The following is a 25558-nucleotide window of genomic DNA, read 5'->3' as shown; positions in this document are numbered from 1 at the left end:
ATGAACTCTGTTTGTGGTATTTTCCCAAGTTAATGCCATGTGATTTCTCTCTCTGTTTCATTAAATGTTTCTTTTCTACGCTCAGACTCTGTGCTTGAGAGTGGGGAAGCATTGCCTCTCAGAGGCGCCCATGGGTGTGTGAATTTCCCAGGCTACAGGGTGGGGGCTCGAGCTGGTTCTGTGTGAGATGAACCCCAGATATTGAACCCGGCCCTGGTTGCTGCTGGGCCTACCCGGCAGAATGGTTACAGAAAAAAGCCTGAGACCTCTTAGATGAAGCATGTCTGAGCTGCACAGTGGCGATGCCACTTAGGACAGAATATTATCTGTCAGGTTGGCAGCACTGTTCTTATGTATCAACCCATAAGCAGCTGAACTGTTGCTGTTGACTGATGTGGGTGTTGCAGGATGGATATGGAAGTCCATTTTCTCAGTCTCATAATAGCCTCTCCTCCTGTTCATTCCTTTGTGCTAGTGAGAGCTAAGCGTCATATGCTGAAAAAGTATCCCAAAAACTTAAAATTCATAATTGCCGAACTGTGGTCTAATATCACTGTCGTCTTCTTCTTATGCTTGATTCATGATTCACATGGAGTCTGTTTTAAGTCATTAATTAAGAATCACTTGCAGTCTGTCCCATGTGCTATCAGCTGCAAGATTGGGACCCAAAGGAAACTGGTGCCTGAGGGGAAAGCGTGCAGAAAGGGCCACTCAGGGTACATCTACACAGCAGGGTTTAACTTGAAATAAGCTATACAGATAGAGCTACATCAATCACGTATCTTATTTCAAAATAGCTTATTTCAAAATAGAGCACTCTTCCTCCAGCTTCCCTTACTCCTCATACAATGAGGGTTACAGGAGTCCAAGTTAGAAGCCCTCCAGCTTGACAGTATTTTTAAACTATTTTGAAATAACTGCCTACTGTGTAGACGCGGACTAAGTTATTTTGGAATAGTGCTAGTTATCTTGAAATAGTGTTGCAGTGTAGACATACCCTCCAAAGGTTAGGGAGGAGGGCACGTAGGGGCATCCCATTTAGCAATTAAAATTTTGGCAGGGACATAGGGGGTGGTGAACCTCAAGTGCTACCACAAGTTACCTATGCTGGGATCTGAGAGTATTTGTACCATGACTGTAGCAGACTAATGATTTATAGATTGGTACTGATTCAGTTATGAATGTTAAAAGGAAATATATTTGATAAACCTTAACTCTTGAGTTAAATGAAGCTTCTTTGTCTGGGAATATCTAAACACACACAGAGGTATATAATAACACAGTATATATATACAGCATTAATGCTGTATAGTGTTAAATTAATTCATTGCAGGTACAGTACTAAATTCAGTGCTGCACATATACTATATGACAAGATACAATAGAAAAAATATTATGAACCAGCTAGAAATCCAAACTTGGAGATGATACAGTAGTTATATAATCTCAAAATAAATACTGCATATTGAGAGTAAGTGGCAGTGTGGGACTACCCTAGCCTTTTGTTTCTGGAAACTTAAGCACAGCATTCAGATCACAAGTGAAAATGGTGCTCTGACTCCTAGCAATCATTTATGCATACTACAAATGTTTTCTTAAATAGACTGAGTGGTGGTAGTCTCATCAAATGGAATAAAGGCGGTTTTACAGATCTGAACTGCATTTTGTGCTCATGAACAATTAGTGTGTGTGATAGTCACACTGAAATTTTCATGAGCACCAAATCCATTTCCTAACTTTATATTACAGATTACAAAATATTAAAAGACTTTTTAAATGAGATTGAGCTATGCAGAACAAACAGTGCATTTTAATATTTTAAGCACCCGTAGGAACAATTTTACAAATAATCTGAATAAATGTTGAGGATCAGACTATACAATTTCCATGCAATACTTACTGAGAAATACTTTCTTCAGTTATTAAAATGTTGTGTGTCTCTGTTTCAAGATAAGTTATTTCAGCATATGAATGAGGTAGTAAAATATAATAAGATATCGTAAAAAAGCACTGGTCTCTATCTAGTATGTAATTCAAAATGTATTTTACTTTTACAGAATATTTTTAAAAGCCTTGTATTACTTTAATAAGCTGCATTAACTTTAATTCTTGCCATTGGAGCTTTATCCTGACTTTTTATCCATGCTATTATATACTCATGCAGAGGGAAAAAATAACAACTTGGTTATACATTTTAAGAAAAACACTCTATTTGCATATTCTCTTGAAAACTGCTTTATAAAATTAGTTACCAGTGTTGCTCAAGAGATGTATTATTCACTTTAGTACTGTTACTTATGTATTATATGAGGAATTAGTGTGGAAAAATACAGAGTGGGAGGGATTTGTAAGAAGTTGTAATATAATTAAAATATAATTCCAAATGCAAAAGTAGTCATAGTTTCCAAGAATGTAGTAGTCTAAAGCCTTTAAAATTGATCATTATCCTTCCAAAATTACCCCTCAAAATAATTCCCTGCCCATGGCATTTTCTTAATAATCCTGCTTTTAAAAAGATGAGTCTTTGGTATTTTACATTCATTTTATTCAGATGTGTTCCACTTGGTTGCTTTATTAGTCTACAGAGTCAGACTATGGGAGGAGAATTTCTAATTTTCAAAATTTAAAATTCACTTTTTAAAGCACTAATTTTACTTTATCTCATGTTAATTTTACTTTATCTCATGTTATCTCATGATGCTATATAGTTTGTTGCTCACCGGCACTAGGGATGTAGGAGTATAACCGGTTAAACAGTTAACCGATAAGCAGCAGCTTAACCATTTCTGTTATGGTTACACTTTTAGCTGGCGCACAGGCTCCTGGCTTGCTGGGCCTGCTCTGTGAGCTCTGCAGTATAAGGTTTATACTGCAGAGACTGCAGTGGAGCCAGCTCCCCAGGAGCGGGTCCGGCAACTGAGAGCCAGTGCATGTAAGCAGGCTCCTGGTGTGCACCGGCTCCAGCTGCTGGTTCCACTCCTGGGGAGCCGGCTGTCACCCCGCACTGCAGGATCTGCAATATAAAGCTTCTACTGCAGTACACGTAGCATTCTGGTGAGCCAGCTGTGCTGGGGGCTCGGCAGCGTAAGCCTTATACTGAAGAGCCCTCAGCATGTGTAATCACTAGGATTTTTAACAGTTCCACGGTTACTTTGTTTTTTTACATCCATAACCCGCACATCTCCAAGCACATTTGTTTGAACCTCTGTATAGTTTTGGTACCTACTGAGCAGCTGGTAAATTATTATTCTTCCATCCAGGGGCGGATGAGAGTTTTGTAGGGTCCAGGGCGCGGGACATAGTGAAGCGCGGGACCCAGGGCAGCACAATTTTGCGCATGCGCCACAGCCACAGCCGACAGGTAGTAGCGCGTACGCGGGGCCTATTGAAGCGCGGGGCTTGGGGCAGCCGCCCCGCTCACCCTGCCCTATATCCGCTGCTGCTTCCATCCTCCCATGGGAGTAAGGAGTAAGCAGGCATGTCACTGAGATGTGACTCCCAGTCACCATTCTTTTCTGCAGGTATTCGTGCAGTGTTGCAGGTTAAGCACTGCCCCTTGCTCAGGGACATGCCTAAAGTTCCAGGCTCACCCCACACCGTAAGAACTCAGGTGCTGATGACACAATTTCTTCTACATACTGGAGCTATATATTTTTGTTTTTAAACAGTAACAAATTGGAGTAAATATAATTCCATTTGAGGTTTATATCTCCCCAAAATTCTAACTAAGCCAATTTCCTTAAAATTCACAGCAAACATTATCCATATAGGACACAGATATTTTTACATATTGAGAGGAGGAGTGGACATGTGACCTCTCCAACTGTACCAACATCTGCTATTAGGGATGTAAGAGGTTAACCAGTAAGCAGTAGGCTTAACAGTCTGTTTACCCAGTAACTGGTTAACTGGCCCAGCTGGAGCGGCTCCCTGCCCGCAGCTGCCCCAGCCGACGGAACCCACCTCTTACTATGCTGTAGCATGAAGTACTGTATAAAAAACCCACAGTGCCAGTTTCTCTTCCTGTCTAATTATTGCAGTTATTCTGACACCAAGTGCCCACAGTGGTGCATTACAGTCTACCTAGATTAATCATAGATTACAATGATTTAGAAAACAAATATTCCAATTTGCTGCTGAAATAGGAGGTAGTGGTGCAGATTAGAACCCAGGGTTTGGAGTGTGTATGCACTAATGGTTATCAATGATTTATCAACATTTTATTTTGAATGATTTATTATTACAAAAAAACACTGTATAGAAAAGTTTGTGGGAACATTTTGAATAAAATGATGGAACTGAAAACTAGAAAATATTTTTTCTATTTTGAAATGATCAGCTACATGAATATTGTTAAATTTTTAATAGCTTGTTAAAAATACACAGGTGATTAGTGATATAAATAATCTTCTCATATACATAAAGAGTCACTGCTCCCTCCTTGTATGAGCAGAGATGGGTTAATAGCCAGCACTGTCACATGGTTTCCTCACATCCCATTAGATATCTGGGGGGGGAACTACACATGGAGAGGCAGCAATGCACAGGCAGAGCAAGGAAAACAGGTACACAAAACTGTCTCCACCTCTATTACCTTTTCTACAGAGAATTTATACATTGTGGAACCCTATTTCTTTTAAATAGGCCAGCTATGGGCAACCTAGGTTAGTAAGTGTGTTGCATAAGTGTCCCTCCTTCATCTCAGTGGGCAACTAGATTGTCATAAGCAAGATGGTCTTTTGGGATAAGGTAGTTTTGTTAACTGCATTTGCGTACCTAGAATGTGCAGGGTGTGCTAATTGATTACATGCAGAGGGAGCACACGACTTTAGCTGTCCATGTTGCATGCAATCCACACACACTTGATTTCAGGTGTCCTTACTTTACATGCACGTTGCTTTTGTAATACCAGTAGGAAAAAAGCCTACATGGATGGAAACAAGTGGAATCTGGCAACCCTATGTCTGGGCAACAACAAACAAGATGTTTTGTGAGCCACTCATAGAACCCCGATGGGCAGTTTGCCCACCACTGAAATAGGCTCAGGTGCTATTGTCAATATGGAAAGCATGACAGTACAACTCAACCAGATTGCATTGCCAAGGACGTGGAAGGGTCCGGAGCCAATGAAAGAATCACAATCTCTCTGTGTAGATGCCATCATCAGTGTGTTCTGTGAAACAATCCTGCTCATCATTCTCCCTGTAAGTGGGGCACGATGTGGAATTTGGGAGCAAGCACCCAATAGGACTTATGTGATCCAGCCCACTATGATCTGCACTGCTGACAAACTTCAGAAAATGCTCACCTTCCCAGATACAAGGCTCAGAGGAAATGTATAAATGATGCACTCATTTCATTTCCATTTTCAGGAAGATCAAGGAAGCAATATACATTTAATAGAAACAATGACTTGATAAAGTTTAGGGTCTTACTTTGGGACACATATGAAAGTCATAGTAATTCCCTACATGTACACAGAGCACTAGACTACAGCTGCATCATGTTCAAATCCATTACATGAAACATAGAAAAGATTCTTTGTTTTGGAGGTTTGATTCTTTGGTTTTTTAATTAATTTTTACCCCAAATCCCAGATTTTACAAAAAATATTATTTGGGATTTTAAAATCCAATATATTAGATAGATGTGTTTATGTTAATAATAAATCAATGTGAGGTTATCAGTTAAAGTTAGGCAATACAGAGGAAGTGGTAGGTGTGTGAGAGAGGGAGAAAGAGAACAAACAGTTCAGTAAATAAACCACAGCATTAAACTCCTTTACTTTCAATACTCTCACTTGTCTCTATTTGTTGAATAGTTTTCTATTTGGCTGTTTCTCAGTAGTACTAACCCTGATATTTAATTAGAAAAGTGAAATTTTTTGCATTGATTTTTAAAAATTTTTTGTAATCAACACTGATAAATTCCCATGAAATTTGCAACAAAATAAAAACTGAAAGTGAGTATAACTCATAAGTGAAATAAGACTCAACTATAATTACAGTGAAACTTGAGCAAAAGATCACCTTCCACAGGTAGCATCTTTAAAGTATCCTAAAGGTTTCCAGTTCAACTTTGTTTTCCTGCAGTTTAAAAACAAAAACATCTCAACTCCTCTAGGCAACTAGGTTACCTAGGATAAATTTCATTGTGTCTGAAAAAAACAAGAGTATGTAGGGATGGCATTTCAATCTCCAGTTACAAGGGGTGGACAGTATGAATGTCACTCACCAAATGCTTTCATAGGCTCGATCAATGTTAGTTTAAATGCTTGATCCTTCTCTAGTCCTTTTAGTATCTTGGCAACTTCATAATGACGACAGCCCACCACATTTTTTCCATTTATAGATTCTATATGATCACCCACACATATCGCTTTGATTTGGTCGACAAGGCTGCCTTCTTTAATACGCTGTGAGGTAAAAAAGCATTTATATTAGTTAGAAACAAAATTGTGGAAAAAATAAACAGGTGGCACTGGCAACTAATTCAGTGCTGCTATGGATGAATGAAACTCTAATAATATTAACATAATTGCACCTATTATGCTAAGAGTGAATTCAGAACAGCAGGTTTTCATGTACCATGCTTTGACAAGCATTCAAAAACTATTTAATATAAAAATCACATTTAGGTGTGGCACAAAGAGCATTTCGAAATCTGCTATAGAAATGAAGCTGAACATTAAGCATATGTTAGATTATTAAAAAGTTTTGTACTATAAATAGTATGTTTAAGATTGCCACACAAGTCCCAAAGACCATATATTCCCACACTTCTTGTGCACCCCACAGGCACACCATAGAGTATTTCCACTTAAATAAGTACATTGATTTCATGAATATTATTGTTAATGGATCTTTCATAGAAAACAAATCTAAAAGTTACAAAATGTCTTTTTTAATCTTATGAATTATAGAAGATGGAAAATGCCAAAGCATATAAAGATGTTTATAATTTGCATTATTGGAATATTTTAGGGGCAGAATTTATAAATATAGGACTGATAGTTCAAATTTCAATTTTTATATGAATTGAAAAATATGTAGTATATGGTTTTTCTGTGTATGAATTCCAACTTTCATTCCCTTACTTCAGGGGAGAAACTAAAACATAACAACACAAATCATCCTGAATAGTTAGGATAAGATAGGAATTTTATTCCAACCCTCTCCTGAAGTATACACTATTTAAGTGAGAACTGAGTTTATTTTCAAGTAAATCCATTCATCCAGCGTACACAAATAAAACAGGAAATAAAATATCATTATCTACTGTTCTACAGGTCGGACCTCCCTATGTAAGCGACTAGTTGAGTAAGCATAAGCTTATCAGGTAGTTGAGTGACTACTCACTTCCCCCACTTGGTGCCTCTATATCAGAGGAAGAAAGACAGGGGAGTAGGAACTGGTGCTGGGGGAAGCCGGCTTAAAAGCAAGCTCCCCCCAGCCCCATCTCACTGGTACAGGAGGGCAGGGGAGGCAGAGCCACAGCATCACCAGGGCAGTGCAAGTCGGGACTGCTACATTTAAAGCGCAGAGCCACAGCATCCCAGGAGCTACTGTAGAGTAACCCACTGTGGGGTTAACTCCCAGGGGTGGCATGAGCTGGGACGGAATTAAGGATGTAATAGTGTAGTTGATTCTGGGAGGTACCTCTGCTGCGGCTCTGCATTTAAAGTGTATTAGGAGCCAGGCGGGCAGGTTGCCCGGCTCAGCTCAGACCCCGTCTTAGACTGTCTGCTACCTCTTTCTCAGAGGCAGCAGCACTGGGCGACAGGCAGCCGGTCCATAAGGGGAGCTGATTTTTAAACTAGCTCCCGCCTGGCACCCTGAGCTGCTATGTGGCAGGGAGCTCCTTGAGAGTGAGGCCAGAGCACACTGGCTGCGGCCCCACCCCTGGGGACTAGAGAATAGTTGACTAACCAATAAGAATTCATGAGATTATTGGACTATTCAATTAACTGATATTTAACATCCCTAGACTGAACAGTCCCAGCTCACACTGCCCCCAGTTTTTTAGAGGGCTGCCGCCAGGCTGCATCCTCAGCCCAGGGCTCCCAGAGGGCTACCGCAAAGCTGCAGCCCTGGCCCAGTGCACCCAAGAGGCTGCCGCAGGGCTCCAGCTCCATGCTGACATAGACTGCTGGGGGTCTCCGGCCTGGTCCCATGCGGCGGCAGGCTGCCTCAGCCTGAAGCTCCAGACCTGATCCTGCACTCTCTCTAGCTGAGCTTCCCATCTTGGTTTTCCCCAGCCTCGGCTGGTCCTCCTTTCTGCCCTTAGGCTACCAGGCTCTCTGGTCTAGGAGCATCTGTGATCCTGCGAGACCATGCATGTTACCAAACCAAAGAAGGTTGGTTTTCAGAGCTGTAACCTGTAACACTTAGCTTAGCAGCCAGTGGTGTCAATGGAGAGGTGGGGGGGCAATTCTCTTCTCACAGGGTTTCCATGGAGCCGGGGACTATTTATAAGCAGTGGTCCTATACTAAATCAGTACCATTGGTGTTGGAGTAGTCCAGAGAATCCTTTGGGCTGTGCAGTTGAAACACCACTGAATTTGACCCAGACAGTCAACCATACTGACGGAGTGTTGTCTGGGACAAATTTCAACAAGTGGCATTGTGACCTAGCGCATGGGATTGCAAGACCATTCGTGTTTGGCCCAGCCACCACTCCATCCAGACAGTAGGACAACTGAGCCAAATGGTGTTGAGACTTGGTGCACTATGAGTCTGAGCCTAACCAGTGAAGTACAAGAAGGTCTGCAAAAACTCAACTCATGTACTTTGTGGATGAGAAGGGAGCTCCCCAGCTGAAGTGGGAAGCCTGGCAGTATATAATGTTCTGCACACATGACAATTTTAAACTTCCTGCAGAGTTTAACTCTTGTAGCACAGATCTTTTTTTAAATCTAGAGTAAAAGCAATAAGATTGGGGGGAGGAGAGGAGGAAAATGTGTTATATACACAAAGAATCTGGTCCAAATGCAGCAACTCAAATTCTTGTTATAAAGCACAAGGTGTTTCTAGCAAATTGTAGTGAAATCTCATTAAATTCACTTAGGGTACATCCATACTAGCCCCCTAGTTCGAACTAGGGAGACTAATGAGGGTGACTGAAATTGCTAATGAAGCGCGGGATTTAAATAACCCGCACTTGATTAGCATATTCCTAGCCGGTCGCCATTTTGGAAATTGACTAGCCCAAAGTAACTGCCCAAAATATCTACACGTGGCAGAGAAGCAGGATTCCGAGATAAACCCCTTAGTTCAAATTAACTGTTACTCCTCATAGAATGAGGTTTAACAGTTAATTCGAACTAAGGGGTCTATCTTGGAATCCCGCTTCTCTGCCGCACGTAGATATTTCAGGCTAGTCAGTTTCCAAAATGGCGACCAGCTGGGATTATGCTAATCAAGCGCAGGATATTTAAATCCCGTGCTTCATTAGCAATTTCGATCACCCTCATTAGCCTCCCTAGTTCGATCTAGGGGGCTAGTGTAGACGTACCCTTAGTTTCTTTACTGAAACCATTTTTATTATCAGGCTCCACATTAACTGGTATTGACTGGAAACATTACGTCTGTGGTATTTCAAACTAACGTTTGTATTTTGAGCTAATTATGATAACTTTCTGGTGAACTGTGAAAAGAAAGCAGGGCGCTGTTACATGCTGCCGCTGAGATCTAATGTTTAATTTTCAAAATTTACAGTGTACTTTAAAGGGTAAGTCATGCACTTTCAATGCAGTGCACAGGAAACTACATTGCTCCAATTTACAATAATCAGATTTGCACATCTATAATTTCATACATCATACTATAACAATATTCTTTTAAGCATCTTAAAATGTCCTTTTCTCCCCACGTGGTAACTCTTGGATGACTAATTTCACTCCAGAATATATCTTCCCATTTAGCTATAAATCTGTAAAAATAGGATTTTATGATAGAATTGGTGACAGACTATTGAATACAGCTTTGCAAATGTGACATGATAATATTGAATTTAAATGAATGTTTTCTTACAAAGCAGAACATTAGCTCTTAAAACAAAAGTACCTCTGTTTTCTACTTCACCTGTAAAATCTGATCATGTTGTCAGCAGCTTTAGAAACTTACTCTTTTAAACACAGAGCAGTAAATTGTTACAAGCAGTAAGTGGTTATAACTATCAACAGATTACAGAGTACAACAGAGCTCATTAATTCCTAATGGTATACTAAATCAGTCCAAATGAAAGGAAAAGCTCTAATGACAAAACAGAGCCCTAAACACAGCTCTTTATTCAACTAAGTTCTAGCTCTCCTTTGTAGTGAAACTATCACCAGAGCTTTCTGTGTGATTGGGAACAAAGTGCACTGAATGATACAGGTTTTGCCTTTTAGATATTTATGTATCCACCTGTCCACCCTCTCCATTATTCAATACACTCATTGACCAGACCATTAATCTTTTAACTGTTAACATGGACAACTCTATTTTAAAAATTTCTCAGGGATTGTTATTATTGTACCGAGTAGATGATATTGTATTAAAAATGTGGACAGCCACGGGAGTTTTATCTACATGAGGGGCCTCACTGTTGTTGCCACAGGTGGAGCTGCACAGGTGCTAGCAATGGTGGCAAATATTTGTCAAAAATCCCAAGGTCAGAAACAGTCTAAAAGAAAGATAAAATACAGCCCAAGGCCCACAACAGAGTTTTATTACTATTTTCAAATAGGTGAAATGTTTTTATTTTGTTTATGTATGTTGGCTTTGCAGTAGAAGAGGATGTTTAGAAAAGATTTAAATAAGGGGAGATATGGATGGGTGTGTAGGAGATTGAGAGGGCATTCCATTGTATGGGCTAACAAGGTGAGATCTGAGGGCAGAAGAGTAACAGTAGGACCTGTGAAGGAACAAAAGGCAATACCAAACAAAATGAGATATCTGGGCTAGAGCAGGGCTTTGAAGACGATGTTATATTTAAGCATGAGATAATGGGTGAATGGGAGCCAGTCTGGCCATTCTGGTGTTAGTATTTATGAATCTATTCATTCTGTTTACATCCCAGTTCCTCCATGGTGAGAGTTCCAGATAGTGAATGTATTTAGTGTACAAGCCAGATGTTGAGCATCCAATTTTAAATAAATCTTCCTTTATTTCTACCACTGAGTTTATCCCTAATTTAAGTGGCTTTCAGATTACTTCTCCCTCCACCTTAGGCTTTCTGTCCCTGTCTTACTGTGCCAACCAATCTTAATAAACAAAAGTAACTCTTCAGGAGTGTATTGAACCTAGGACAGCATTTCTTTGGGCCCACAGTGTTGCATGCACTGTTCATATTCTTTCAATACCAGGTAACCCTCTCCTCATGAAACTAGGACTCAGAGTAAACCAGTGTGCAACAGTTTGGTGAGACTGCATTTTTCTATGGTGACTGCCATCTTTAATTTGAGGATATAAACTGTCATTTTGTTTAAATAAGTATCAAGCCTTCGTGGCTGCAAAGAAAGCCTTCCAAACGTGAGTTGAAGAAAAACGATGCAGTAGTGTCTGCCTGAGTCTGCAGTCGGTGTGAAACAATAGCTCTGGCAAGCGGAAATTGCTCTCAATCTCAGGGAGATGTATAGTGTCTTCATTAAAGTGCTATGGTATCACAGCTGCACTGGTGCAGTTGCATCAGCTGCATCAGTGCAATGTTTTAAATGTAAATGTGCCCTGATAAAAATACATTCATACCTGTATTGTGATGCTTTAACTATACTGGTACAGTTAAAGTGGTGCAGCTTTTGCAAATAGGCAAGGCATTGGTGTATTATGAAGGTCTACTGTGTCTACCGTGAGTTGCAGCTCATTTTTATGACATGAACAAGCAGGATTTAGAGAGTTAGTGGAGCATGGGAGAATGCTACACCACTTATATTTTTCCAATCTGCCCCCAGCTTGCAGTAAGCCCTGTGATTGGCATTTCTCTCTTCACATGCCTCTCCCCTTTCTGCTTGGCTGGTATCACTCCCAGGAGTGCTGGAAGAGAGGAACTTTAATACATCACCACACTCCTTAAGATATTTTTGAAAACAAATCTGGCATTACCCTTCCAAAAAAGAACAAAGTGGAGGTGCTAAGAATTTCAAGTATTGATATTAGAAAAGTTCATATTTCTAGCATTTTACAAAATTCATTGTAGACTCTGAACCAAACAGAGGTCTGCACCACACCCTGACTTTGATAAGCATAACCCCAGTGACACCTCCACAAGGATCCTGCAGCTGATCAAAACCAAACATGTCTCTATATATAATCTCCCACTTTTCACCATTCCCAGCTGTGCTCCAATTAAATTTGCTAATATATGAAGAATAAACGCACAATTTAAGAACATAAGAATGGCCATACTGGGTCAGACCAAAGGTCCATCTAACCCAGTATCCTGTCTGATGATAGTGGACAATGTCGGTTGCCCCAGAGGAAATAAACAGAACAGGGAATCATAAAGTGACCCCTGCCATCAACCTTTCCCAGTTTCTGACAAATAGAAGCCAGGGGCACCATCCCTGCCCATCCTAGCTAATAGCATATGATGGACCTATCATCCATGAATGCATCTAACTCTTTTTTCAACCCTGTTATAGTCTTGGCCTTCACAACATTCTCCGGCAAGGAGCTCCACAGCTTTGATTGTGTGAAGAAGTACTTTCTTTTGTTTGTTTTAAATCTGCTACCTATTAATTCCATTCTGGTAACCCCTAGTTCTTGAGTTATGGGAAGGCGTAAGTAACTCTTCTTTATTCGTTTTCTCCACATCAGTCATGATTTTAATAGAGCTCTATCATATTCCCCTCTTAGTCCTCTCATTTCCAAACTTAAGGCTATGTCTAGACCGCAGGCTTCTTTCGGAAGAAGCTTTTCCAGAAGAGCTCTTCCAAAAAAAAATTCTTCTGAAAGAGAGCATCCACACTGCCAAAGCACATTGAAAAAGTGATCTGTTTTTTGAAAGATAGCGTCCACACTGAATGAACGCTATCTCGCATGTAAGCTGTGATTACTATGGACTGAGTGGCCACCAGAGCATCTGTGCTTTTTCCTCTCTCCCTCTTCCCCATCTGCACATGCCTTTCTCTGAAAGAGCTCTTTCAGAAAAAGGCATTTTCCTTGTACAAAGAGGTTTACCAATGTCAGAAAACCCCCTGAATTCTTTCAATTTTTTTTTAAAAGAACGTGATTGCAGTGTGGACGTAAGTGAAGTTTTTCCGGAAAAAAAAGCCGTTTTTCCAAACAAACCTCTGCAGTGTAGACATACCCTAAAAGTCCCTGTCTTATTAATCTCTTCTCATATGGCAGGCATTCCAAACCCCTAATCATTTTTGTTGCTCTTTTCTTAACTTTTTCTAATGCTAAGGTATCTTTCTTGAGATGAAGTGACCACATCTGCACACAGAATTCAAGATGGATTTATTTCTTATTCTCTATCCCTTTCTTAATGATTCCCAACATTCTGTTTGCTTTTTGGACTGCCGCTGCATACTAAGTGGATGTTTTCAAAGAACTATCCACAGTGAATCCAAGATGTCTCTCGAGCGTTAACAGCTAATTTAGTCCCCATCTTATTACACCTATCATTAGGATTATGTTTTCCAATATGCATTACTTCGCATTTAACAACATTAAAATTAATCTTCCATTTTGTTGCAGAGTCACCTAGTTTGGTGAGATAATTTTGAAGCTCTTCACTTTCTGCATTGGACTTAAAATATCTTGAGCAGTTTTGTGTCATCTACTAATTTTGCCATTCACTGTTTACCCCTTTCTCCAGCTCATTTATGATCCCAAAGAGGCAGGATAAAGAGGGACAGTGCAATGAAACTTTTTAGAGCGCGATGTGTGCTATAAACAGAAATTAGGATAACTTCATTGTCACATGAATAAGCAGTCGTCCTATTATCACCTTCAAGAACTTAAAGTAGTGAAAAGGTTAGAAATAGAGCAATATCCAAAAAATTAAGGGCTCTCTCAACACAGCAGTGACTGTTACTCTTCTTTAATTGTGATGAATGTTTGGTCCTCAAAAAGGCTCTAGTTCTAGAAGATTCCTTAAAACAGTAAAACTTATAGCATTAAATATAAAAGATTCTGTTAAAATTTACCTTTATGAAGGCATAACCCGTTCCATTGTCTGTAATGGTAAGCCCAAGAGAATCTTCAGATTTAAGAACATCCACTTCTTTTTTTGGTCCCTTTATGTGGGCAAATATGAAGTCTTCAAGACCAATCTGCCCTCCTAAGAGCTTGTCCATATCTATTTTGTGAGTATTCAAAGTGCAAAATATGATCTACACAAAAAGAAAAACAAATCAATTAAAGTTGAATTTTAAAATATTACATCAATCGTGGCAAGCTCCATTATGATAGGAAAATAAATGGTGGAAAGAATTCTGTTTCCCTGAATTTCAATTATCCATGAGGTTGGGTGCAAAAAATCCCTCGTGGTCTTTTAACGGAGAACACACACCCCCAACCATCATTACTAAAGACTCTATATTCCCATCCACTGACAAGAAAGGTACTAACTAGCCCAAATTCTGCAGAGAAGAGAAAACAGGGTGCAGGGGAGAGACATGTTATCCAGTACTCTAGCTCATAGCTGTGTAACCCAGAGATGTCTTGGTATCAACTTGGTATACGCATAATAGTTTATCAAAGGGTGACATGTAAGAGCTCTACCAAGAGACTGTAGCCCTCGTTTCATTACAATCATTGAAAAATGTATGTGCAAAGTATATTGAAGTTATATATCTATTATGAAAATTACATTCTTAAGGTCTTGGCATTAAGGCAGGACATGACTCTGACAGATCTCTTTCAGGGAGCAGGTAACAGGTATTTATCTTCCAATCTGGCAGTTTGTGTATTGTCTGCCTCACAATGAAGGCCCACATTTGCATACTAAACCAAGTGCCAGTTGAAAGGATGCAAAATGTAAAACAGAAAAAGGAAGAAACAAAGCAGCAGAGAAATATCCTGTTTATGAATAAAGAGAAAGGATAGGACTTATATCTTTTGGGAAGAAAAAGAACACATTGGATCTTTCATCTAGAACAGGACTACTCACTTTGGAAGCCCCGGGTGCCACAATGATACTCACAGTACATGCCAAGGGCTGCAACTTAAGTGTGGTTGCATATACATGTGCAAATATATGCAAATAGCTTCTTTCACACTGAAGGGCCTGAATACAAAGCTTAAGGCAAGACTACACAACACACAGGCCCCATTTAAGTCAGTTCTGCTGATATTAATAAAATGCAATATTTACTCAATTTCCACCCATATGACAGCACTTTTAATGAGCAATGACAGTCCTGGAATTTAACTATTAAAATTCATATAAACAGAAGACCATTATATTGACTACTTTTTTGTTTTGGCTCCAACTCATGGGCCGTGGATTGAGCCCTGCGTAAACCCAAACTGCACTGCGGGCCGCAAAGAAACAGGCTGCATTTGGCCCACAGGCCACATGTTGAGTAGTCCTGACCTAGAAGATGAGCTGATAGCATGTTTGTTTTATGGAAGGGGGAAACACAGCAAAGCCTGATGATAAAATACTACGAGGAATTTGGTTGAGCTATACTGTACAAGACACAAGAATATTTAGTTAATTAAAATTAGGTTCTCAAATATGTGTGATAATTTTATTTTACATATACCCAAGCTTTTGCAATACCACTAACTTGATATTATTTGAATCTCTACACGCTGTTCCATAAACTTATACTTGATTTCAATAAAAGCATATCCAAGTGCTGTGTGTGGAGCAAAGAGGTGCCCTGAAGAGTGACCAGTAAATTGGGATGTTCAATTTCTTTGAAAGTAGCAAATTGGTGAGTCCTGAAGCCTTTGATTCACTAGATACCTGGACATTCCTGAGAGGTGCTTGGATGGCTCAATGGTTGAAGTGTGCCTCTCTTTTTGGGGTTCTGTGTGTGGCCCACCAGACATTTTGTTTACCATTGCCCTGCATCATTTTTTCCCACCTACATTACTAAAGCAACATGCACGTTAAAGTAAGGGCACATAAAATGAGGTGCGTGCCAACTGCACACAACATTAACTGAGAGAGCCCTGTGCTCTCTCTGTATCCAGTCAAAGAGCTGCTACGGTTCAGTTGGTACAATGCTAGGCATGCAAGTGCCGTTAGCAAAACTACCCTTTCGCAGGAGACCATATTGGCTGTGATAATCTTGTGGCCCACTGAGATGAAGGAGGGCCACTCACTAGCCAAGGTTGCCCATCACTGCTCTAATTTTTCCAATGCCACTGAGCCTGTAAGGACATGACTCTGACAGATCTCTTTCAGGGAGCAGGTAACAGGTATTTATCTTCCAATCTGGCAGTTTGTGTATTGTCTGCCTCACAATGAAGGCCCACATTTGCATACTAAACCAAGTGCCAGTTGAAAGGATGCAAAATGTACAACAGAAAATATAAAGGAAGAAACAAAGTAGCAGAGAAATATCCTGTTTATGAATAAAGAGAAAGGATAGGACTTATATCTTTTGGGAAGCAAAAGAACACATTGGATCTTTCATCTAGAACAGGACTACTCACTTTGGAAGCCCTGGAGGCCACAATGATACTCACAGTACATGCCAAGGGCTGCAACTTAAGTATGGTTGCATATACATGCAAATACATATGCAAATAAGGCTGTAAGGCTCAGAGCAGGGATGGGCAATAAGCGGTTCACGAATTACCATTATCATCCAACAAGAACTACAGGAAGCAGTGTCCAGATCCACACGGCTTCCCGCAGCTCCGATTGGCTGGAAACAGCAATCCACAGTCAATAGGGCCTGCAAATGGCCATACCTGCAGATGAACAGGTAAATCAAGTGTCTGGTGGCCCCCCAGGCGCTAACCCTGGTAAACCACATCTGGCTTGTAGGCTACTTACTGACCATCCCTGGCTCAGATGGGAGTGCGTGTTGCTGATAGCCAATGGAGTTGGGCAGCTGGCCCCTAGCAGGCACAGACAAGGCCAAGGGAAAGGTATCTGGAAACCCCAGACACTGCTGAGAACCATCACGGACCACCCTGCCAGGATCCTCAGGTACACAGCCGCCACCATTTAAAGCACAGTCTGTGCAGCTCTCTGCTCTGCAGAGAGGGGGAGGTTTCATGCGATCTCCCTGCCCCCAGCCCAATCCTCAGCTCCTATTGGCTAGAAACAACCAGCCACTAGGAGCTAAGAGATAGGCCTGAGGGAGGGGGACAGCACAAGTCTCTTCCCCCTCCTAGAGCTGAAAGCCACATGGAACAGTCTGCAGTTTAACGTGATCTGGGACTGCAGCAGGCAGGGAGCTGGCCTGCCTTGGGGTACTGCTAGGGTGCTGGCCAGGAGACACTTAGATAAGCGTCAGATCCTGCCTCAGGCACCCTAGCCCCTCCTACACTCTAACCTCCTCCCCCACATCACCATCCAAACCCTCTGCACCAGGTCACAGCTCCCTCCCAGACTTTGCACCCCCTCCTAGTGCCCCTCTCCCAGACCAGAATCCTCTCCTGCACCCAAACACCCTCTGAGACCCTGCACCCCATTCCTCTGCACCAGGTCACCACCCACCCCTCTGTTGTCTGAATCCCCTTTTCCCAGGTCACAGCTCCCTCCCAGACTTTGCACCCCCTCCTAGTGCCCCTCTCCCAGACCAGAATCCTCTCCTGCACCCATACTCCCTCCCTGACCCTACACCCCAATCCCATGCCCCAGATCATAACCTGCGGCTTCACCCAAACTCCCTATTAGATCATCTCCTATGCCCCAGTCCCTTACCTCATGTGCCCTTCTGCACCCAACCTCCATCCTAGACCCCACATCTCCTCCACAGAAAACTGTGGCCCTTAACCACTTTCCAACCTCTTGGAGTGGCCCCCCACCAAAAATTATTGCCCATCTCCTGCCCTATACACTGCTGCCTCCCACAGAGGCAGCTGCACAGAAGATGCAGGGGGCAGACAGGAGCTGGTGCTCATGGGGAGCCATCTGCCCTCCCTGTGTTGCTGCCTCTAATATAGAGGCATCAGTGGGGGGGGGGGGTGCTCCCCATGTGTACTGGCTTCCGCTGAGACGACTGCCACCCTTGCTACTGCCTCTGATACAAAGGCAGGAGCACGGGGGAGGGGAGGAAGGTGGGTTAAAAGCAGGCTCCCCACAAGCACCTGCTCCAACCTGGCTCCCTGAATGTAAACGTATTTTAACATACCTACTGTAGATAGAAGAAACACTTTGGAGGGACCACTGTCTTCAGATCATTAACTCTTATTCTCTAGAGCCATTTGAAAATCAACTTCCAGCAGTGTTCTTCAAATTAGAAAAGTGGATCGAAAAGCACGATCCATTGTCTTTTGCTAATATTAATACATATTTTTGTTTGTATAATAGTGATAAGTATCCAGGAATTTGCATAGCCACTCCCACTGATGCAAACAGATTGCACACCTCAGTGGAAGAATGAGCTGTGCAGCACAAACTAGGAAAAAATTTTCAGCAACACCATTAAATCATAAACAAGTCGTTGTCAGTATTAACATGGGTTATCTTTGGGGGGAGGGCTGGATTGTTGTTTCTCCACAAATTGATCCAATATATAAAGCTGAAATTTAGTTTTCTTCTAAAACAAAACAGACACTGTTTAACAAAACATTTCTGGGACAATCTTTTTGCTGTGAGGAGCAACATTAAGGACCTTGAATTTGTTTTCATTTTGTACTATTACAATGTCAACACATTTTCAAAACACCTATAGCAGCACAGTGTTAACAAAAGGCAGCTTGCAACATAGTATACATAATGTAGCTAGAACAGAAAATTTATCTTTGTTTCATCATGGAAAGAAGAATGCACATTTATTCTGAGCATTCATGGATTAACTAAAGCCAGTCATTGAAATATGCCGCAGTTGCACAACAGGTTGAGGTTCAAAGATACAGTACTACTAAATCTTTTTGGCATTTAATTAAAAAATAAATAAAAAGCTAACTGCCAAAGTGTAACAGCGTCTTCAAGAAAAACCTTTCTGTGATGGGGTGAGGTCAGAGATGACCCCTCGGAGGTGCCTCCCAGGGTGCTGATGTGGCCACTGCCACTCATCTTCCCGCTCTCTGGGGCTCCTCACTGCCCGGTCCTGCTGGGCCAGCTCTGCTGGTCTCCCGCAGCCAAGGCCCTGAGCTGAGGTCCCTGCCCCCACCAAGAAGCAGCACAGACACTGAACCACTTCAGGTCCACAGAGAGTACAGTTTAGGGCCCAGCCTCCGGAGAGAGCACCCCCCCAGATGGGATCAAACCCCAAAGAATTAGGTAAGCCCCCTTTAGCAATGAAAGGGGGAATGTGCACACTGGTTGCCCCCCCCCCCAGGTAACAATCACCCTAGGTTTGATAATAAAACCATTTTTATTTTCTAAGTTGAAGCAGTAGGATTTAAGTAGTAATAAGTGAAAGCAGGCAGAGCAAAGTAAGTTACAAATCAAAAGAAACAAAAACGCTTGGCTAATTCTACACTGAAACCTCAGTACAAACTTAATCAAACTCACCCTAAAAGCTCTTTTCCAGTTGCCACACTAGGGCTGTCTTTCCTCCCTGGGGTCTCAGGCTCCTTCCTTCAGGGGCAGCCCATCCAAAAGACCCAGACCTCTCCTTTCCTATTCCCTTTTTTAAGGAGTTAAGGCCACTCCCTACCAACCACTGCTCGGACTCAAGGCCAAAAAACTGTTTAACAGTGGCTCATCTAGAAGTTTCAGGTAACATCCTCCATGTCTCCCATTCACACATTTGAAACTCTCAAAGTATTCCCCACTCCATTTGTTTAATTTTACACACACAAATGATACATACAACAGAGTAAGATAAACAGAACCAGCAGATCATGACATGAAGATCGATGGGTTACATGAAATAATTCGCTCAAACCACCTTTGAGTTATGTATATTCATGTCCATGAGTCCATTTCATAAACCATTGAGGGAGGGGGGTCCATCACACTTTCATCTTCCTGTCACAGAACAGTCATCTCTCACCTTAAGTGTAGGCCACACTCCAGTACTCCTTCACCCCCACCTGGTGTCCTTATACTGTTCCAGCAGGCTACCAAGTGCTGCAGAGATATTTACAAGCCCCAGCCTGACCCTACACTTGCTTCTGAAGGAAGGGAGAAAGTTGGACCTCCCTGGTCTGGCACCCTAGGGACCTGGCTGGTCCTGAATGAAGGAATTTGACAAATCCAGGAAGGTCTCTTGCCACCAGCCCGCTGCTCCTCCCTGCAGCTGGCTCTGCTTGGCCCCACTGGACTCTGGCCCTGCTGTCACAGGCCATGGTCTCAGGCTCCAGTCCCGCTTCTGCCCTGCCTGGCTGGGGCTCTGCAGAGAAGGGGCTCGCTGGCTGCTGATGGCTCCACTGCTGCCCTATCTGTACTGGGTTTAGGGTTGCCAGCTGGTTGAAACAAAAATACCAAACACCCCTCGACCCCCAAAAAAACAGGAAAAAATTCTGTGGAAGGGGGAAAAAAGGGAGGGCGACCAAAATTGTTGAGCCAAAAAAAAGCCCCAACAAAACAAAACAAAACCTCCAAGGACTTTAAAAGTCAGTGAAAGGACAGGAACAGCGGAGTAGTTGAGCACTAAGACCCAGGGGAAAGCATTGCTTCCCCTAGGTCTTTTGGCCAGCAGCCATTTTGTGCCAGCAGCCTTGGGGAGCCAGGTAAGAATGGGAGGGGGGAGGCCAGGTGCCCAGCATTTTTGCCTCCTGGCCAGGGAAAAATTCAGAAAATACCGGACATTGTAGGTGTCTGGTATTCTCTCAATATTTTTACTGGACAGGAGCCAAAAATACCAGACTGTCCGGGTGAAACACCTGGCAACCCTAACGGGGCTCCCTAGAGAGGGGGTTCCCCAGGTCCACTGCTGCCCTGTCTGGCCAAAGCTCCCTGGGGACAGGGCTCCCTGGCCCAACTGCTGTCCTGCTACTGCTACCCTGGGCTGGGGTTCCCAGAAGCTGGATTCCCACTCCCAGACCACGGATGTTGCCAAACCAGAGAGTCTCATATTTAGGAGATTCAACTTGTAGTAACAGCAGCAGAGCTGTGAGATGTGAACAGTTAACTGGTTTACCAATGGTAGCGGGAGCAGCCTGCAGCAGGCCCAGTCCAGTGCACTACGGGTATGGGCACTCCAGCCTGAATAGAGCAGCCCCCACCTGTAGCAGGGTAGCCACTCAAGCCTTGTCATGGCATGTGCAGGAGAGGGGGATAGGGAGTCTCTCCAGCAGCATCTCCCTCTCCATGACCATCCCCATTTAATCAGTTAACCAGTTAAACCTAAATTTAACAGGTTAACTAATTAAATGGAATTTTACAACTCTACTAATTAGTCCTGCAATTGTAGCACCACTTGTTAATTAATCCTCTAAATAGATCCCAATTGATCTATAGTAGTGGTGGATTAGACAGCCAGCAGCTTCTGCTACACTTCCATCAACTTTGAATTGCCTGAAGAATTCTGATAGCAGCTCTTTGGGTTGGTCTGGTTAAGATTTCACTTATTCCAGTGCAAAATCAGAAATAACTCCAATGAAAATCAGCCACATTAAACTATGAGAACAGAATCAGGTGCCTAACCTATTACTCAGCACTGAGGTGTGCAGGAGTTCAGATCAACTCATAAAAAATGAAAGGTGCATAGACTGCCAAGCTGCATAAAGAATGTAATTACTGGGAGTCCCAGACTTAAACAAAGCCTATGTGACACCTGGGATGAGTCCTCTGTCCTCACATCTTAAGAGCATAATTCCTAATTTTAAATCAGTTTAGGAGTTAGAGATAAGGTGCATTAACCACTAAATAGACATTTTATTATAGTGTTAAGGTGACTGGTGGAAGAAAGAAAAGATGATCTTAGAATTGCCTTCCTGGCAATAGTAGCAAGTATAGCTTTGAAAGCATTCTCGAAAACATACCCATAGGAAGGCATTTGAATGTATTTATAAATTAAGGAAGCATCCAGAAATCCGTAAGCATTATTACTTGTCTTAAGGTATGTCCACACTGAATATGCTACAGCAGCACAGCTGTAGCTTTGTATTTGTGCTCAGGTAGTACCTTCACTGTATATATTACTTCCGCAAATAATGAGGGGTTCTCCCATCAGTGTATGTAATCCACCTCTCCATGAGGTGCTAGCTAGATTGACAGAAGAATTCTTCCATCAACCTAACATGTTCTAGACAGGTTAGGTCAGTAATATAGTGATGTCTCTCAGGGGTATCTGAAACAAAATACAGGACTATGTAGCACTTTAAAGACTAACAAGATGGTTTGATGAGCTTTCGTGGGTCAGACCCACTTCCTCGGCTACATTTCTATCTCAGGGGTATGGCTTTTTCATGTCCCAAGAGACGTGACTATGCTGACGCAAGTTCTGAGTGTAGGCCAGCCCTCAGTCTGAACAAAAGTTAGCTGAATCTTAACATGCTGTTTTAACATGCTGAATCTTAACACCGACTTAATAAATATGGCATCATTCTACCCAGCAGACATGTTGTCTTTATATACTAGAGCCCTATTTACTTGCTTTAATGACCTCAAAAGGGCTGCAGAACACTCACAGTTCAGAGTGAACAAACTGCAGCATCTATTCCATCTTATTCACATAATTCATTGTTGATTTATTATCTAAGCACTTCTCCACAGCTCTAGAAGCTTTTATATCATTAAAAATTGATTTAAAGCCACCAACTCATTTCACACAGACCAAAAAACATTACATTCTATGTCTTATTTTAGAAGTCGGTCAGAAGGTCCTAAATCAACTGGCCACTGGCTGTTACAGTTTCATCCAACACACTTCAATTTTATTCTGTTAGGCAACTAAAATGTTCTTTAGTTAATTACCATCCCCACTATCATCACTTACATTGTACTTTCAAATAGTCATTCTTTCTAAGCCATCAGCATCAAATATGTTATATCCCGAGGGAACCCACTTCGAAATGCTATTACAAAGATTTAAGGTAAATTCCCAGCTTTGTACCATGATCAATAACTCAGTCAGTTTTATTGTGATTTAATTATTGTTGCTCTTTCATTATGAAACAAAATAAATGTTATTTTACTAATTGTTTTGCCTCTAAGAAAAATGTAGTGTCCTTGTTTTGACCTTGTCAATCATAGACAGCCATCTAGTAACTTGTTCCACACCTCTGAACAGATAAAATTGGCAACAGAGAAGAAATGTGATCTTTAGAAACATGATCCAGAGTTTCTCTATTTAGCTTTCATCTGGATGGCATTCTCACTGAAGCCTACAAGACTGCAGACCTTTCTACAAATGAGTCAGTTCTATACTAGCCTGAAAGAGCATCAGCAGCTCAAAAATAAAAACTGAATCATGCTGTCTACTCTGTCCTTAGCGAAAAACTGCTTTTATTCAAGACAACTAAATGGACAAAGTAACATATTAAAGATACCTTTGTGCAATATATTATACTATTATGGCACCTATCAGTTAAAAGTATACTTTTATTTGTTACATACTGCAGTACTGCCAATGCAGAAATTACAGACCTTGTTACCATTTTTCATACTTATTAGGATGTTAAAAACTGTTTAATATGGTAACCGTGTAACTGCTAAAAATCTTAGCAGTTGCATGCACTACAAGCTCTGCAATATAAAGCATAGCTTTATCCTGAGGACCAGCAGCGAAGCCTCCCCAGGAGCAGAGCAGCAGCCCTTACCCACCTGGTTCCTGGGGAGCAGGTTTCACTGCAGGGAAGCTACCTTCCTGGGAACTGGCTAAGTTTAACCAATACCATTAACAGATACTTATCAGTTTATTGGTTAAACAGTTAAACTCTAACATCCATAATACTTATAACATAAAAGTCTACATCAAAATAATATATTACTACTTAAATAATAGGCACTGGAGTACAGGCAGTCCCTTACATCGGATCCGCACTTACGAACGGGGCTTTCTCGCCCCGGAAGTCGGGGCGAGAAAGCCCCGTTCGTAAGCTGCTCCGGTGCCCCTGGTCTGCTGGAGACCGTCTCCAGCAGACCAGGGGCACCGGGCGGGTTCCCGCGCTTCTGAGGCTTTGCCAGAGCAAAGCCTCAGAGGCGCGGGACCCCCCCGCGGCTGTGGCTTCAGTCCGGGAGCCTGTGGTCTGCTGGGGACGGTCCCCAGCAGACCACAGGCACCCAGATTGAAGCGGCAGCAGCGGCGGTTCCCCGCGCCTCTGAGGCTTTGCTCTGGCAAAGCCTCAGAGGCGCGGGACCCCCCCGCGGCTGCGGCTTCAGTCCGGGAGCCTGTGGTCTGCTGGGGACGGTCCCCAGCAGACCACAGGCTCCCGGACTGAAGCCGCAGCCGCGGCGGGGTCCCTCGCCTCTGAGGCTTTGCCAGAGCAAAGCCTCAGAGGCTCTGCTCCCCGTGTCCCTGGTCTGCTGGGGAGGGGGGGGCAGCTAGTGTGCTTCCCCCCCCAGCCCCCTAGCAGACCAGGCTTTTTGTTTTGGACTCTGGGGCAGAGCAGCTGGGGCGCTGCCGATTGGTCCTGCAGCGCCCGCTCTGGGCACTACTGGACCAACCCGGCAGCACCCCAGCTGCTCTGCCCCAGGTCCTGATTCAGCCGCTGCTGGTCAGTTTCAGCAGCGGCTGAATCAGGACGCCTGGGGCAGAGCAGATGGGGTGCTGCTAGGTTGGTCCAGTAGCACCCAGGAGCGGCGCTACTGGAGCAACCCAGCAGCACCCCAGCTGCTCTGCCCCAGGCGTCCCCAAGTCAGCTTCTGCTGAAATTGACCAGCGCTGACTACAGGAAGCCCGAGGCAGAGTTGCTCTGCCCCGGGCTTCCTGGAATCAGCTGCTGATCAGTTTCAGCAGCAGCTGACTTGGGGACGCCTGGGGTTCTTAAGTTGATTCTGTATGTAAGTCAGAACTGGCGGTCAGTTTCAGCAGTGTCTGAATCTGGACGCCAGTTCCGACTTACATACAGATTCAACTTAAGAACAAACCTACAGTCCCTATCTTGTACGTAACCCGGGGACTGTCTGTATGTGTTTTATATACAATCTTCATAAAATTAATTCAAGCTGAACATTTTTTCCTATACTGTACATGTTTCAGAAAGAAAAAAATAAATATTCATATGTCCTTGTACAGTCTATTTTCCTGAGCTCTCCTTCCCACCAAACTTCTGTTTTTCTCCTCCCTTGTTCACAGAAATATATTTGATATTTAACCCAGTATACGTATGCTGTGCCCTTTCATGCCAACTTTAAATCAATATTGCCACACACAAAAACAGATATCCTGTATCTTTATTTTACCAAGAATGTTATCTTGTACAACTCCCAAAACAGAAGGAAATCTTATTTGATCAGAAAAGTCTGTGGGCTGATACACATAAAATATTGAAGAAATAGACAGTCTTCCTACAGTGGAATATTCCCTGCCCCAATAATTCCAAGGCTACCAAAGTGGTGTTTGCTAAGGGGAAAAATAAAGAGAAAAAGCTATTATGTTTTA

The 25558-nt window shown here is 42.5% G+C and overlaps 1 protein-coding gene across 1 annotated transcript in view; it reads right to left on the bottom strand.

Annotated features, from left to right (window-relative positions):
• GIPC2 (GIPC PDZ domain containing family member 2) overlaps window positions 1-25558 on the bottom strand; it is a 60071-nt gene that overhangs the window by 23325 nt on the left and 11188 nt on the right. The window contains exons 2-3 of the mRNA XM_075936325.2: window positions 14135-14320; window positions 6235-6415 (exon numbers count right to left, since the gene is read on the bottom strand). Coding sequence (XP_075792440.1) covers window positions 6235-6415; window positions 14135-14320 — 367 coding nt within the window. The remainder of the gene's footprint in view (window positions 1-6234; window positions 6416-14134; window positions 14321-25558) is intronic.

This window comes from Pelodiscus sinensis, chromosome 9 (assembly GCF_052426305.1).
Source record: "Pelodiscus sinensis isolate ZL-2025 chromosome 9, ASM5242630v1, whole genome shotgun sequence".
Classification (NCBI taxonomy): domain Eukaryota; kingdom Metazoa; phylum Chordata; order Testudines; family Trionychidae; genus Pelodiscus; species Pelodiscus sinensis.
The sequence above is the reverse complement of the archived record's forward strand: the minus strand, read 5'-3'. Positions and strand labels throughout refer to the sequence as shown.